The sequence below is a fragment of the Nyctereutes procyonoides genome, unplaced genomic scaffold, assembly GCF_905146905.1.
Source record: "Nyctereutes procyonoides isolate TBG_1078 unplaced genomic scaffold, NYPRO_anot_genome, whole genome shotgun sequence".
NCBI lineage: Eukaryota > Metazoa > Chordata > Mammalia > Carnivora > Canidae > Nyctereutes > Nyctereutes procyonoides.
The window spans coordinates 13,391,490-13,408,628 of record NW_026575148.1 but is presented as its reverse complement, the minus strand read 5'-3'; the positions used below and the strand labels follow the sequence as shown (position 1 = coordinate 13,408,628).

General features: G+C 38.9%; 1 protein-coding gene across 8 annotated transcripts; it reads left to right on the top strand.

The window, feature by feature from the left end:
• The first annotated feature begins 1,989 nt into the window (after window positions 1–1,989).
• Window positions 1,990–16,930, top strand: NUDT12 (nudix hydrolase 12). 8 transcript variants are annotated; one of them, XM_055312885.1, is made up of 8 exons: window positions 1,990–2,064; window positions 3,491–3,586; window positions 5,377–5,585; window positions 6,124–6,713; window positions 9,810–9,977; window positions 11,065–11,178; window positions 13,438–13,637; window positions 14,814–16,930. In XM_055312885.1, exons 3-8 carry the CDS (start codon window positions 5,383–5,385, stop codon window positions 14,922–14,924), a joined length of 1,386 nt encoding a protein of 461 aa, XP_055168860.1. In that variant the 5' UTR covers window positions 1,990–2,064; window positions 3,491–3,586; window positions 5,377–5,382; the 3' UTR covers window positions 14,925–16,930. The 8 variants fall into 8 exon arrangements, with proteins under 8 accessions (XP_055168860.1, XP_055168864.1, XP_055168861.1 ...); XM_055312886.1 differs by having other exon boundaries at window positions 2,026–2,112; XM_055312887.1 differs by having other exon boundaries at window positions 2,058–2,136.
• The last annotated feature ends 209 nt before the right edge of the window (window positions 16,931–17,139 follow it).

The window sequence follows — 17,139 nt, the reverse complement described above, 5'->3', positions numbered from 1 at the left end:
CAACTGTGTGGACAAAAATAATCTAGAAGACCCAATACAAGAGGGGCTTGAGCTGGACTTTGAGAAATGGGTTGGATTCGGTTAATATCAGGTTAATATTTACACTGAATGAGCAATTGTAACATGACACAGACAACCATACAGTGTAAGCCCCTTAATGTAAAATAATAGGAAGTAAATAATACCTATGAACTCTTTCTGCCCACTGAAAAAAAATTTTGTTTTACTCTAAATAACCTGGAGACTTAACTTCCAGTTTGTAAAAAATACATGCTAAAAGACATTGTAATGAAACAATTTACAAAATTCAGAATATGGGAAACTCTACAGGGCAGGTAATCGTAATTCTTAAATAAATCACAAGGAAAAAAATTATAGGGGCACCTATAGATCAAAGACCATCAAATGCAATGGGGAGACTTTGTTTAGGTCCTATTTTAAGCAAATCAATTATAAAATATATGAAACAATATTTGAGACAATCATATTTGATATTGAATGAGTCTTCTATGATATTACAGAATTATTAAAATTTTAGTTGTGCTACTGATATCATAGTTATGTTCTTAAGAGCCACTTTACATTTCAGATATATGTTCATAATTCCAAAAAGCTAAACCTTAAATATTTATCAATAAAACAATATGGTGTCTGGTATTTATGTCACAAGAATCCAAAGGACTGGGATAACTATACACTTGTAATTGTTTATTCTAGATGATTAATAAGGAAGCGCTCCCTATATTAATCTAACACGTGTTTGAATACAAAGATTGGGTATCTCAAGTGAGTCTAGAAAAGCAGTAATGATGGGGTGCCCGGATGACTCCAAGAGCATGCAACTCTTGACCTTGGGGTAGCGAGTTCAAGACCCACACTGGGTGTAGAGATCACTAAAAAATAAACCTAAAAAAATAAAAAATAAAAGCAAAAAAGCAGTAATGAAATGCTGACCAGCATACATAACTTCACCATGAGAAGAAAACGCTTCCGAGGTCTCCAATTCAGTCAGGAAGCAAGGGTCCACCTTCACAGGTTCAACTCGCTGATGGCCAAGGTGACAGTTTAGGAAAGAAAAACAGCCCTGGCCTAGCCGACTACCAACACCTGGCTTTGCCATCTTGGAATCACCTAACTTCTTTAGGGTGTTGGTACTTGAGGGTACAGGAAGTGAAATAATAAGCAAAAAGTACACACACAAAAAAATAAGCAAAAAGCACGGGGCAGCCCGGGGGGGGGGGGGGGGACTTAGCGGTTGTGCACCTGCCTTCAGCCCAGGGCGTGACCCCGGGGACCCAGGATCGAGTCCCGCATGGGCTCCCTGCAGGCAGCCTGCGTCTCCCTCTGCCTGTGTCTCTGCCTCTCTCTGTGTGTCTCTATGAATACATAAGTAAAACATTTAAAAAAAAAAATAAGCAACAGCACGAATAGTAATGGTGTTGTGGGCACTAAATGCTGACCTTCCCAAGAGATCTGGACGCATGACTGCAGCCCCAGGAGCTGTTGTGGGCACTTGCCATCCACTTTTTAGAGAACGATTAAACCAAGGAGGCATCCATACAAGGTACCATTTTGCACACGACGAGTTCAGGTTCAGAGGCGCAGCGCCAGTTGCAGGTCACGCCCTGCAGTACTGCGTGCAGCCAATCCTGCGGGAAAGAGCGCGGGGCAGCAGACCACACCTGGGGGGGGGCCCTGAGTGTGAAACGCTGAGCAACTTACAACCGCTTCCACACACCTACAGTTCCCCGTCGTCTGCGCCACGCCTCCCGCGCCTCGGTACGACCGACCGCCGAGATGCTGGACCTCAGCGCCCGCACCTGCCTCCCCGGCCCCTCACGCGTGCTTCCCCCGCCCCCGAGGCCCCGCCCCCGAGGCCCCGCCCCCTCGCGGACCGCGCACGGTTAGCGACCGCCGAACTACATTTCCCAGAAAACCGTTGGAAAGACGGCGGCCCTTCGCCGGAAGTCGGGAGGGCTGCATCCGGCGCCGGGAAGAGCGAGAGCGGGGGTTTTCCGGGTCTTGCGGCTATTTCCTGCTCCGCTCCGGTCTGGTGACCTCTGGGTTAGTAGCGGCGGCGGCGAGTGCGTCGGCGCCCGAGCCCGCCTTGCGGTGGGTGACGGGCTCCCAGCGCCTGTGGGTGTCGCGCCGCCGGCCTCGGGGTGGGGCGCAGCCTGGGGGGGCGGGGCGCGGGCGGGAGCTGGGGGCGCGCAGCGCTGGGCTCCCCCCTCCCCCGCCCCGACCCTACCTCCACCTCCGTCCCCCATCCCGCCTCCCCCCTCCCATCCATCCATCCACCCGCCCTCCTCCCTCCCTGCCCTCCCCCTCCCTCACTTCACCCCCTCCCCCGCCTCCATCTCCTCCACCCTCCCCCATCTTCACCTCCACCTCCAACCCTCGCTCCCTCACCCCTCCCCCACCTCCACCCTGTCTCCACCTCCACCACCCTTCCAGCCCCATCTCGCCGTCCCCCCATCTCCACCTCCCCCTCCCCCCATCTCTACCTCCACCCTCGCTGCCCCCTATCTCCACCTCCGCCTCCCATGTCCACCTCCCCCACCCCGGGGAGGGGGCAGGGGCGCGGCCCGGCCCGGCCCTGGAGGTGGGGGAGGCCGAGGGCCGCTGCACCTGCAGGTTCACGTTTGAAGGACGGAATCCCCCAGTAGCGACCGGAGAGTAAAGGACGCCGAAGAGGAGGGAGAGCCCGGCGTGGCCGCGAAGGACGCGGAACGCGCTGAGCAGGGCCCGTGACCTCCGGGGCCCCGGGCTCCCCAGCGGGGGAAAGGACGTTTCGGGCGGCGGGTGTTGCCTTGGGAAAGCCCCTGGCCCCCGGACCACCCCGTCCCGCCTTCAGGGCCTTGACCCCGCGGGGACCTGCCCGTGAGAAACGAGGTCAATCCAGGGCGCCGCTGGAGTTCGGGGAGGTGTGACTGCAGTGAGGACGCCGCTTTCTGTCTAGTCGGCTTCGCGGCCAAAACAAGGGGGGAAAAAAGCTACCGGGGACCAGTATTCATTTCCCCTCCTCCCTCCTGAGAGCCCCGCAGCATCAGGACCGCCTGCGGGGCGTGAATCGTCCTCTGGGGGGGACCCCTGCGGCCCGAGGCCTGGGGGAGGGCGAGGAAACCGCTGCGACCTCGGAGCACCCGAGGCAGCAGGACCCTGCCCGAGGCCAGCCTCCCCGAGGAACCGGGGAGCTGGAGGAACCACAGCAGCTCCGTGGGCAGCTCGGAAGGGAAGGGAGGCCGCCCCCGTGTGCCCGCCGACAGCAGGGGGCCAGGTGCGGTCCGGGCATCGTGTTTGTACACGAGTCCTCTAGACACCTCACTGGAAGACGATAGGTGCACTCTACGGTAGATCGAAGGACATGAATTGGTTTTCTAATAGAGAGGTCGCTCCCCTCCCCCCAACTGAAGTTGTGTACGTATTTTCACCATTCCTAGGAGGTTTGGTTTTGTTTTGTTTTGTTCTAAGCATTTTATTTTAATTGCAGTAATGGTGGCATACACGTGGTATTAGTTCCAGGCGTACAGCACTGCGATTCAACAGTCTTATACACTCGAGGGCTCATCCCACCCCCTCCCCTTTGGTGAGTGGTCACATTTGACCCTTTTTAGAAGCACTGGAAAGATACAAACTGGAAAGGTGTACACTTCCATCATTTCAGCCCATTTTTTTCCCCTAAATTTTGTTCATACTCCCTCTTCTGTACACTTGACCTGCCAAATTGCAGCGTGAGAACACTAGAGGCAACAGCAGTCACAATGTATGGATTATGACCTTTCCTTTTTTTTTTTTTTTTTTAAGATTTCATTTACTCATGAGAGACACAGAGAGAGAGGCAGGCTCCATGTAGGGAGCCCAAAGTGGGACTCCATCCCAGGACCCCAGGATGACGCCCTGAGCCAAAGGCAGCACTAAACTGCTGAGCCAGCCGGGCTGCCCGCGATCTTTCCTTTTTAGACTCAATATTGCGTATAATGATGATAGCCTACTTAGAATCCCAAATCAATTTTTTTAACTTTTTTTAATTTTGTTTATTTATTCATGAGACACAGAGAAGCAGAGACACAGGCAGAGGGAGAAGCAGGCTCTGTGCAGGAAGCCCGATGCAGGAATTGACCCCGGGTCTCCATGATCACGCCCTGGACTGAAGGAGGCGCTAAACCGTTGAGCCACTCGGGCTGCCCCCCAAATCTATTCTTTTTTTTTTTTTTTAAGATTTTATTTATTCATGAAAGAGAGAGAGAGACACTGGCAGAGAGAGAAGCAGTTCTCATGCAGGGAGCCCGATGTGGGACTCAATCCCTGGTCTCCACTGGTCTCCAGGATCACGCCCAGGGCCGAAGGCAGGCGCTGAATCACTGAGCCACTCAGGGATCCCCAAATCAATTCTTAATAGCATTTCACTAAACAAAAATCCATACCTTAAAAAAAAAAAAAAAAAACACTTTGTTCTAGAGAACTTAAGCATGAACCATTTCCACAAAGAATGGCTCAGTTTGTCCTCTACCACTTTCAATCCATCTTGAGACAACATTCATTAAGAGGTAGATTTTCTATGTATCTTTTTCCTTACTGAAATAAGCGAGTAATAAAGCAGACAAAGTTAATGGTTTAAAAAGTTTCTTGGATTCAAATTTTGTCAAAGTGACCAAATGAACGATGTTCAATAACAGATCCAAAATAAATGGTCGTCTGATTTATGGCCAGGACAGTAACCGCAGTGGAGTGGGACAAACGTTAAGTTCAAGAATGGCGCCAAGTCATCTGGATTATCCACTGGCATAAAAATGTATCTTGCCCCCACTTCACGCTATGAACAAAAATCAATCCCAGATGGATTGTAGAATTAGTTGTGCAGGGAAACCAATAAATCGCTTTCATGTGAAATTCTGAAGGATCAGCTGTAGGATCATAATTTTCCTAAGGGCAGGCACCTGTTTCTGGTATCGTCGACTCTAAGAGAATACTGGTTGTCATCTGCTAAAAAAAAAAAAAAAAACAACCTGTAACTTGACTTCTGTCTGCTTTAACTCCCCTCATTCCCCTGCTCTATAATGAAATCCCTCTGGTCTAGTTCAGATACCCCCTCCTCTTTATAATGCTTGTTACATGACACTCCTCAAGAGTATGCCCCTCCTTATCTTTATTGCCAAAACTCTTTATACATTATGTTATACACCCCCCCATGGCAAATTATATTTGAAATGTATATTTAAAACAACTTTGAAATACATGCTGTGATGACAGTTGAGCACTAATTACCTTTTCCGTAACTATCCTTAATTACGTGTGCATTCAGGTAATGTTCCATCATTGAATAAACAGCAATTGAAAATGAGAGGGTTTTTTTTTTTCTATTTCCCTCTTTTTAAGGAAGAAATGTCTTCTATAAAAAGCCCAAAGCAAGAAATAATTTCCCAGTTTCACTATTCAGCTGCTGAAGGAGACATTGCCAGGTTAACTGTAATCCTCAGTCATTCTCCATCTCTTCTCAATGAAACTTCTGAAAATGGCTGGACTGCTTTAATGTATGCTGCAAGGAATGGGCACCCAGATGTTGTCCAGTTTCTACTTGACAAAGGGTAAACATTTTAGGCACTACTACTTGAAGGGCTCTGTGGTTTAACTTCCGGGTTATATATTTACTTTTAAATTTTTCTTGTAGCCATATACCATTGGGCTTGTAATTATTATATAAAAACATAGCATAATATCTAACTAATAGCCTTTAACTTCTTTTTTTGAGGGATAAATATCCTTCATACCTATGGCAAAGAAAGTTTATGAGTTAGTCTAATCTTTTTCTCCCAAATAGAAAACATAGATCTACCCAGTATGACTGTCAAGAACCCCTTGTAAAAATTTTAATTTCTTCTTATAACACATAAGATTTACTGCTTTTTTATTTTACAGTTCTCAGAAAATGTTAACTATCTACTATCTCTAACTTTTCATCATTTACGATGATTTCTTTTAACTTTCCCACTAGCAAATTTTGTACTAAGAGAAAAAAAATATGCATAATCATTAAAGGAGCAATCGTGCATCTGGAAATATTTTATTGTGATAAATATTAAAGAAAGTGCTTATTTCCTATTTTATTTTTCTTTTCATCTGTAGGTGTGACAGATCCATTGCCAATAAATCAAGGCAGACTGCACTGGATATTGCTAAATTTTGGGGTTATAAGCATATAGCTAACTTACTGGCTAATGCTAAAAGTGGGATGAAGCCTTGGTTCCTAAGTAATGAAGTGGAAGAATGTGAAAATTATTTTAGCAGGACACTCTTAGACCGAAAAAGTGAAAAAAGAAATAATTCTGACTGGCTACTAGCTAAAGAAAGCCATCCAGCCACAGTTTATATCCTCTTCTCAGATTTAAATCCCTTGGTTACTCTAGGTGGCAATAAAGAAACTTTCCAACAGCCAGAAGTCAGGCTTTGTCAGCTGAACTACACAGATGTAAAAGATTATTTGTCTCAGCCTGAAAAGATCACCTTGATTTTCCTTGGAGTAGAACTTGAAATGAAAAAAGAGTCATTTAATTATGCTGGAGAAGTCCCAAGAGAAGAAGAAGATGGGTTGGTTGCCTGGTTTGCTCTAGGTATAGATTCTGTTGCTGCCGAAGAATTTAAGCAAAGACATGAAAATTGTTATTTTCTTCATCCTCCAATGCCGGCTCTTCTGCAATTGAAAGAAAAAGAAGCTGGTAAGAAAAGAACATGGCTTACTTGTGTTGGAAAGAATACTGTTTTTGGAACCGGTTTGAAGTCACACATACCTTCATTTTATAGAAGGCAAACTTTTTTCAGTAAGCAATATTAGGCTATCTTCATTAGAACTTTGCTAAAGTTCTCACTCTAGGGGACTAGTCGCCAGAGCAGTTACAACAGTTTTAATCAGCCAGGATTAGTTTCCCCAGAATTAATGCTAATGCGGGCTGGTTTCACTTGATTCTTCAGTGAATCATTACTGAGCACCTGCTATACACTGGCATAATGGCAAAGACCTTGACTATTTTGTTTTCTGTTGTTGGGTATGCTAGTTCACATAGGGCCTTATATGCCATGGTTTTTATTTTAAATTCCATTTAAATGTTGTGACCAGACCCATAGTTTAAAAAGAAACAAAAACCCCACTCTGCCTGCTTTGTAGATCATGAATTGTAGGCAATTGAGTGTGAAGTCAGAGGTAACGTTAAGAGCGGATTAGAGAGTACAGTACCTCTCAGTTAAGAGCTTGCAGTGGATTGGGTTAATGGAGAGAAAGGAAGAATTTGAGATGCTGTAGAGGTAAAATTAATAGGGCTTGATCAGTAGGTTGAGAGTATTTTAACAGAGAGTGATAGTAACCTGGACTACAGACTGAATTAAGGTGACCATGGTAGAGATGGAGAAAAGGAAAATATTCAGGGTATATTTTAGAAAAATCATCAGCATCTGCTAATGAATTGGGTATGGGGTATATAATGAAGGAAAAGATCAAGTATGGTTGCTAAGTGTGAGACTTTAGTAATTTGGTAGATAGTGCTACTGTTTCTTGATAAAACGGGGTGACAAGCAAGGGAAGCAGGACAGAGTTAAATATATCGAGATTTGAATCTGGTCATGTTGAGTTTTAGAGAAAGATATTAGAATCTGGAACACAGAGGAGAGGTGTGATCTGGAATGACCCCTATGGGAGTCATCAACATGAAGGTGTTATTTAAATCTCAGAAAACTACTGAGATTGAGATAGAGAGTTGAGAGCAAGCAAGAAAGAAAGCCTCAGAATCATACCCAAATCTCCCTAAATTTTTAGATCAAGTAGAAACAGAGATGCTATCAAAGGTATTGTCCACAGTGTGGCCTGACCACAAGTAAGGTGAAAGGTGCTCCTGGAAACCAAGAGAGCAGAGTATTTCAAGGAGGAAGTGGTTAAATACATTGAATGCTGGTGAGAATTTGAGTAAGACAGACAAAGACTTTTTTTTTTTTTAAAGATCTTTCATTTTGGTAATATGAGGCTATTGATGAATTTGATAAGAGGGGTATCAACGAAGTGGAAGGAATGTAAGGTAAATTATGCTAAATTAGAGTTATTGGAAGGTTAGGAAGGAGTCACTTCTCAATATCCACCTTCCCTTAGGCGATGTGTGGTGGGCCCCTCCAGAGACTGCGTAGATATCTCCTCCCAAAATCTGGATTGGTATGTTTTATTCTCCACATCTATGGAGAAAACCTTGCACTTTTTAAAGAAAACATCTTTTCTTTGTAGCTATATAATTTTAAGATGAAAACGATCGCTCTCTTTTTTTTTTTAATTAGAAAACTGAGGTCCTTTTATTTTCTTGTTATATAAACTTACACGGTTAACCTGTTGGTGCCTCAGTTTCCTCCTCCAGAAAAAAAAGGATAATAGTAGTATCTACATCATAGGATTGCTCTAAACATTAAATAAGGTGAGGTGACTCATTGAGCTATGTAAGTATTTTTATTTCACATAAAATAAATTTGTATTCACTGTCATATATACTGTCCATTTCACACTATCCTCTGTATCAGGTAGTCTAATAGAAATATATTGTTTTTGGATACCTGGGTGGCTGAGTGGTTGAGCATCTGCCCTTGGCTCAGGTCCTGATCCAGGGTCCTGGGACTGAGTCCCACAGTGGGCTTCCCACAGGGAGCCTGCTTCTCCCTCAGCCTATGTCTCTGCCTCTCTCTCTCTGTCTCTCATGAATACATAATATCTTTAAAATATATATATATACACCTGTTTTGTTCTTCACAAATAAAGATTGAAGATGATATAAAAGATCTTTGCATGATGTTTTGCACATTGTTGGTACTCAATAAATATTAGCTTCTTATTGAAGCAGTTTTGAAAAAGTGTAGATACTTTGCATAAGTTTCATATTGTAAGGTAACGTAGTAGGCAGATATTTAATGTTGCCTATGGTTTGTTGAATTTCGGTATTAAAATGTTTTTGTGTGTGGTTTATTGGTTTTGTTTTTCCAGTTTAAAACATTGTTACTGCTATTTATGGTTATTCTGATTTTTTTTCAAAAATCCTTAAACCAAATAATAATGTATTTTAGTGAGAGCAAGTTTGTCAGGCAAATGCCTATTCAGCATTTCTACTTTTATTGCTTCAATCATAACATTTCTGGTCAGGCCATATTCTTTTTTGATGTAGCAGGCGAAAGGCCAAAGTATATATATTCTAAGATTTATTCTAGTAGGCATTTTTTATGAATAGGGCTAACCATGAATTATAACTTTAGTATTTTTTTTTTTAATATTCTGTGCAGTTTCCAATTGTAAACAGGATGTGTTTCACATATGCTGGTGACATGGACTAGTCGTGGTTTAGTCACCTAGGACAGGAGAAAGAAGTTCCTACAGTTTGCTCTGAATATTTTCTTAGGATCCAAGTCTAAATTAGGAAGTGGCTGCATAGTGTATTTTTGTAAAAGTCACTGTTGTAAAGTCAGTATTTGTAAAATCACCATACGCTACAATCTTGTATATCCAAAATATAAAAATCATTCTATAGTAAAAGGCCGAGCTAATATAGTGCATAAGATAGATGTACGAACATCTATCTGCAAGTTTTATTAGTTAAAATTAAAAGTTAAATTTTCATCTGTCATCTGTTGGATTAGATATTTTACTTCAAAAGAAACATTCCTCATAAAAATAAGAATACTAAAATTCTTGATCACACAGCTATTCAGAGAATATAGTGTATGCCTTGACTTACAAACATTTTACTTGGATATTACTTATCACAGAACTAAAACTTTTTATGCTTCTCTTAAAGGGGTTGTAGCTCAAGCAAGATCAGTTCTTGCCTGGCACAGTCGATATAAGTTCTGCCCAACCTGTGGAAGTGCAACTAAAATTGAAGAAGGTGGCTACAAAAGAGTATGCTTAAAAGAAGACTGCCCTAGCCTCCATGGTGTTCACAATACATCATATCCAAGAGTTGGTAAGCCTTTTCCATGACACTAAAATCTCAGCCATCTGGAACCTCGGGAGTAAGACATTATGGGAAGACAAGATTTTGAGTTGTTGAGAGGTTCACCTTTTCATTAAATAAAATAAGAATTAATGTAACTGTTAAGACTATAAATAGTAAAGTATCATATAGTTCCACGACTTTTAAGTAAGGGACATTGTGTGTAATTGACCATTTATTAACTCTTGAGTTAATCGATATGAATTTGAATGTGTTAAAATACATGATTTCAAAAGTCTACCCCATTGGGATCTACTTAGTGCAGAGATTAAAAAAAAAAAAAAAAAAAAACACAGAAGCCCCCAAAATTCAGTGCCTTTTTGAGGCATCACCAAGGCAGTACAGCCTGCAGCTAGCTTTTCATCCCTGCTGCTGTCTTCCTATACCTTCTGTCCTCCTAATTGCTGCTTTGGAGTCTTCTCTAGGTTGGAAATCTGAAAACCTAGACCTTTAGAACTTATGAAAAAATAAGAGATAAACAGCAATACCTGAGGAAGTCTCCTGAGAGTAAAATGCATGACTTTGTGACACCTGGTTTCACTGCTCAGGAGCCTTTTACATTTGACTCCAGTTCTCAATCATGACCTAGTAAGGAGAATTCACTGCCTTTAATGACTTCTGGGAAATAAACTGTTATTTAATTTAAATTTCATCTTTTTAATGGCTTAAACTTAATCATAGAGCCACATTAGCTTTTAAAAACATTTGTTCAGGATTGGAGTGGAAGGGAAAGGCAAATTCACGTTGGCTACGGTAAAATTTGTATTTTCTTCATGCTGTATAATACCCACTCTAACTTTTTTATAATTAAAAAAATATATGTGCCTAGCATACCATAAGTATATAATAAATGTTTCTATTAAGAAGACTACAAAATTAGTCTTCCTTTAGGATACAATATTCTATGCAAGTTCCCTGAAATAAACAGAAACAGAAAGAAACAATCTTAGACCAGAGTCTTGTTCTTATGGGAGATACACCTTTTTATTATATTATTTGACAGTGAATCTAAATTATTTTTTCCTATCATTCATTCATCTGATTTTTTTAAAAACAGATCCAGTAGTAATCATGCAAGTTATTCATCCAGATGGGACCAAGTGTCTTTTAGGCAGGCAGAAAAGATTTCCCCCAGGCATGTTTACTTGCCTTGCTGGATTTATTGAACCTGGTAAGCCTTTTCTTAATAACTTTCATAATAACTTTCCTGTAACTTAAAATTTCCAAAAAAAAATTTTAGATGGCGTTTGACAAATTATCATGCTATGACATTTTTAATGGGATATTTTAAAATATTTTCTGTGTATTTTAAGTGATGTGATATTTGTTTTTACTAGTGGAATAATCTTGCCTGTTTTAAAAATTCAGCATTTCTTCTTTCATATATTGCTATTACCCAAAGTATCTGCGTGACTTACACCTCACTTCCTTCATTAGACCCAACTATGTTGACTTTTCAAAGAGGCCTTCCCGGACAGCCCCAAATACATTAGTTAGCCTTGTCATCCCCATTCCCAATTCTGTCATCCTCCCTGGCTTTTCCCTATAGCGCTCCTTACCATTTTACATGGTATGTATGTATGTGTGAACGTATCTCGGTATTTATTATCTGATATATGTGTGTATCTATTTGTCCACTCATTTATTATCTGCTCATATCAGAAAGCAAGTTGCATAAGGGCTGGGACTTTATTTCATTCATCCTTGTAGCCTGCACCCTTACAGCAGTGCCTTGTATGTAGTAGTAGTTAATAAATACCTGTGGAATAAATGATAATTAATACACATGTTTAATCTTAACTTCCAATGTTAATCTGCACTTAATAGTAATAGCAGTAAACATACTTTGCGCCACACTCTGTTTTGAAGGCTTTCCATATATTGAATCATAGGACCCTCGTACAGCCTCACAAAGTAGGTACTACTTTACAGCAGTTTTACCGATAGGGCATTGAGGTACAAGAGCTGAATAATTTGCCCAAGATCAAGCAGCTAATCAGTGATAGGGCAGGGGTACAAACCTGGGCATGCTGACTCCATGCTCTTAATCACTATGCTGTCTCTGGGACTCTAGGCTATGTTTTTAACTTCTATAAAACATTTTATTTAAAAATACTCTTCAGAAAAAAAAATACTCTTCAGTTCATCCATTCTGCTGTTGAACAATTAGTTTATATCAGTTTTTGCTATTTCAAACAATACTGCAAAGAATCCTCTTATACTACTCCTTGTGCACATTTGCAAGAGTTTTCAAGTGTATATACTTGAGAGTAGAATCGCTAACTCATGGGATATGAGCATCCTGACCTATTGTAGACATTGCCAAGTTGCTCTCGAAGTGTCCCTACCAGTTTACGCTCTTAACAGCACATGACATGTTGTTTTTCCACATCTTTACCAAGTTACAATTTTCATACTTTATAATTTGCCATCCTGATAGGTATGAGAAATAGTGTCATTGTAGTTTTCCATTTTCATTTCTCTCCTAATGGAGCATCTTTTTCAAATGTGTTTTAGGCATCCAATTTTCATTTTCTCTGAATTGTACATGTTTATATTCTTTGCCTAATTTTGTTTTGGTTCTTCCTTTTTTTTCTCATTATAGGAGTTTTGTGGTATGTATTGTATGCTAATCTTTAGCTATGGTCTTGCAGATATCTTAACACTAGTCTAATGACTTAACTTTCCATTCTATTTTTTTTTGGATGAACATAAGTTGTTAATTTTAATATAGGAAATACATCAACCTATTTGAAATAAAAAGCTATACTTAAATAGCAAAATATTCCTAAACTTTCAGATATACTTAAAAACCATTCCCTGTATTCTAATTCTCAATTCCAACAAATCAGAAATAAAAAGTACACTTCTAGGCATTACTTTATCATACCTGAGTCAACAGTCTTCTAGAAGAAAAAAATCATTTAGAAAGAAAAAGTACTGTTTCATCTTATGTTAAACTTTTAGTGTTAATGTGGTTTTTAATTCTTTTTAAGAAAAGTTATCTGCAATAATTGTTTGACAACATAAAAAATTTTAAGATTTTAGTAAGGAAAAGGCCAACCACTTATAAAAATCTTGGAATGATAATTTATAACTATTTAATGATAATACATAAATGAGATGCTATATAAAATAATTGCATAGTGTTTATCTACTAGGTTCTGGATAGTTGTGGATGTTACCATTTTTACACTGTAGCCGAAAAATTTGGACCTTCAAGAAAAGTTTTCTGGCATTTTGATTATGTACTTGGTCATATACTTTAAGAAATGTTTTTTTGGATTCCAGTCTAGTTTTAGGCTTGTGCTTTCTAATTCTTCGAATTGGGTTTCTGTCCAAAGTGATTTCCAAATGTTTGAACTATTCAGAGCACAAAATGTCCAAGGCATGTTCATCAGCTACTTGTTCTTTTGCCCCATTTGATTAGGGGAGACAATAGAAGATGCTGTTCGGAGAGAAGTAGAAGAGGAAAGTGGAGTCAAAGTTGGCCATGTTCAGTATGTCTCTTGTCAGCCATGGCCAATGCCCTCCTCCTTAATGATTGGTTGCTTAGCTGTGGCAGTGTCTACAGAAATTAAAGTTGACAAGAATGAAATAGAGGATGCCCGCTGGTTCACTAGAGAACAGGTAAAGTTCAATTTAATTTCCTTCTTCTATTGATTGTTTTCTGACTGTATCAGTTTGGGCATGCAGCAAGGATACATGTTTTCACCAAGTTGAATGAATGGCTGTGGCCCACCCATCATGCATGGATTGCAGTGTAATTGATGCGTCCTATGTTAACTCATTCTGTGAGATTGTTCGAGTTGATGATTCTGTGCCATTTTCTAATTTCAGATGTCATTCCTTCAGCTTTTCAATGGGCTCAAAATAGGTAAACATGAAATCAAAGATGAGAAACAGGAAGCTTAGACATTTGTATTTTAGTTTATAGCATTAAAACAAGTAGTTCTCAGAAAATATCAGTGAAAATGCTTAAATTTTTTGAAAAGTTCTTGTTCATTTTAAAATGTGCTTAACTAAGGGCAAGAATAACAAAACTATATAACAAAGATACATGCACAAGAACTTTTTTAAAACATCATCCTTCAGTGGTATAATGAAAGATAAATTACTTGTCTGTTTTGCTTAACCCAAAGTATTTGTATAGAAAACAAATGGAGGGATCCCTGGGTGGCGCAGCGGTTTGGCGCCTGCCTTTGGCCCAGGGCGCGATCCTGGAAACCCGGGATCGAATCCCACATCGGGCTCCCGGTGCATGGAGCCTGCTTCTCCCTCTGCCTGTGTCTCTGCCTTTCTCTCTCTCTCTCTGTGACTATCCTAAGTAAATAAAAATTAAAAAAAAAAAAAAAAAAGAAAAGAAAAGAAAACAAATGGATACACTATTAGTAGTGAAGACCTGAAATCCTTTGTGACTTTGCCTAAACAGAATTTTTATTTTATTTTATGCTCAACTTCAAAAAATAGAAATTCGATGTTTTTTAGAACTTTATAAAAGGGAACCTATTCCAAAAGTTGACTTCACTTTGAAAGTAAGTGTGGAGCGTGTACTTTTCTTGTTCATGTCTTTTTTTTTTTCTTTTGTCATAAGGGAATATGCTTTCTGGAATATTTATTAAAATTGATTCACTAGCTCATTGAATCAACTAAAAATACTGCACTAAATTTTGCATTTGAACGTGGATGTCACTTTCTATGTTGTTATTCACTGTAAGAGTCGTCACATTTTAATTAAGTTGCATAAGCATAGAAATAGTGTTTCAGTGTTGAAATCCTAATATATTTTATTATGGTGTATTTTAGGTTGTGGATGTTCTGACCAAAGGGAAGCAGCAGGCATTCTTTGTGCCACCGAGCCGAGCTATTGCCCATCAGTTACTCAAACACTGGATTGGAATGAACCCCAATCTCTAAATCAAATAACTAGACTCTGAGTATTACTTGATTCCTAATAACTTATTCCTCAAGTGAGATTAAAAATATTTAGTGCTTTGGAATGTCACAACACAAAATATCATTTTAGGTTCAGAAATATTTTCGACAGGTACTTTCCATCTTAACCATAGAATTTGTGTTTTTATAAATTACAGCACTGCCTCAGATTTTGTTAAATCCAATTCTGCCTTCTCCAAACTTTTTTTTTTGGTTGTGCTCTGCAATTCTATGTCACAAAACCATATTTCTAATAAGAAAAGTCATACTGTAAAACATATGTTCTGAAAATGTAAACAAAAATATGTAAACCTGAGTTCCCCTCTTGTAAGCATTAGACGAATCACTAAAGTTCTCATTTTAAAAGTTCAGACAAAATTATTTCAATGAATTTAAGCTTTATTTCCAGTCTTTTCCCTACCCTAAAGGTTCTTTCAGGGGTCAGTAGCTGATTTTTGCTCATTTCCCATCGTATTCCACTGGCTTCCTTGTTCCAGCAGTGGTGCTGTTACAGTGTTGCCACATCTATTTTGATCAGTGTTAAGAATTTTCTATGTTAATAACTGCCAGTGGTCAGAATACCATGCCTTCATTAAAGAGAGCTTAAGTGAGAGCATACCACTATGTAGGGAACCTCTTCCTTAAACCTAAAATCAATTATTATGTATAATTATCTGTTATGCTCGAGATTGCTGTTGAGACAAATCAAAATTCTCTTCTTCACTGAAATTAAATATATTTGAAAGGAATTATCCTCAAAGGTCAGATGTTAAATATTTCCCAGATTTACATATTCAGTAAAAACACTGGCTTTATGTCATTTTGTGATAAGGGCTATATCTATCTTAGCAAAAAGTTATGTAATCATTACTAACAATGTTTATTAAACCCCAATGCAACATTTTGGTTTTTGGCCTTAGCTCAACACATTCTAAGAAGCTTTATAAAAATAAGTGTATCTTAGAACTGAATCAGCAAGATTCAGAGAAAAGTGAAGTGTCATAATTCACAATTTTACAACATAGAACTGTCATATTTTATAAGGCTAGTTTGAAATTGTTTTAAAAGGTAGTCTATAAATGTATAAATTTATATAATTTGGCTCTTAGTCATTTTATGTGAGAACTGGAAGAGACCTTAAGGATAATATATGTCGTTCAGTGACCTTCTTTTATAGATAAGGAAAACGAAATCCTGAAAGGTAAATTTATTTAATTTAATCCATTAAAGTTGAATCAATTAATTAATCAAAGTCACACAATTACAACTTACCATTCTTCACACAATTAATTGTAGTAACAGTCAAATAACTTAATGTTAACAGTCTGTACTATATAGCCTAGTGCAGGAGTCTCCCTCTAATAGGAAGTAGAAATTAATACTAAAAAAAATAGAATAAAATAGAGGATAATAAGAACAAATTTACCAAATATTGTTAATTAAAATTTTAGATACTAAAATCATTTAACTTAAATGTGATCATTTTCTTAAATAAAACTTTATTTTACTAATGAACAATGATTCTCATCGTAATTGATGAAAGCTTATTGGTATTATTAGGACTTTAGACAAAATTGACTTGCACTGGACATTTAGATACATAATAAAATTTGAACTACATAAGTATCTAGAAAATTAGGTGCCTTGATTATTATGAAGTGCGATGAGGTTCAGTTTTATTCCAAATTTACTTAAAGAGTCTAAGACTGTATCAAAATTCTAGGGTTCCATGTTCAGATAATACAGTAAAATGTAAAATATCAACAAAATGTAGTTATAAATTTAGTCTTGGATATTTAATCCTATACTCAGGGAAAATCAATAAGTAAATTATTGTTATTAATAATCATTCTTAACATTCCTAACCTCTGAGAGGTGAATAAGCTACATATAAATAAAAGGAATAGTAAAGCAATTTTAATGGATCGAGAACAATGAATGTATTCTAATGGAAATGAAGGTAACAATACATTAAAATATTTATCTATTTTCTGTTTTCTGTGTTCTGTATTTTTTTAATGTTTTGATAAATGTCTTCTGAAAAATGAAAAAAGCCAAATTTTAGTCATCCTCCTGTTTAATGATGTATAAATAAAAAACATAAAAGCCCTTTTAAATGTAGTCATATCTGGAAGACTTAAATTTCTATTTTCATTCGTGTGTGTGTGTATATATGTATGTATGAACAAAAATAGAG

What these genes read in the sequence shown, in the direction of transcription:
- NUDT12 (XM_055312884.1), top strand. Translation starts at nt 5,338, where the DNA reads ATGAGAGGGTTTTTTTTTTTCTATTTCCCTCTTTTTAAGGAAGAAATG. An exon ending in CAGTTTCTACTTGACAAAGG is followed by an intron (nt 5,586 to 6,123) that starts GTAAACATTTTA and finishes TTTCATCTGTAG; the next exon opens with GTGTGACAGATCCATTGCCA. An exon ending in TGCTGGATTTATTGAACCTG is followed by an intron (nt 11,179 to 13,437) that starts GTAAGCCTTTTC and finishes CCATTTGATTAG; the next exon opens with GGGAGACAATAGAAGATGCT.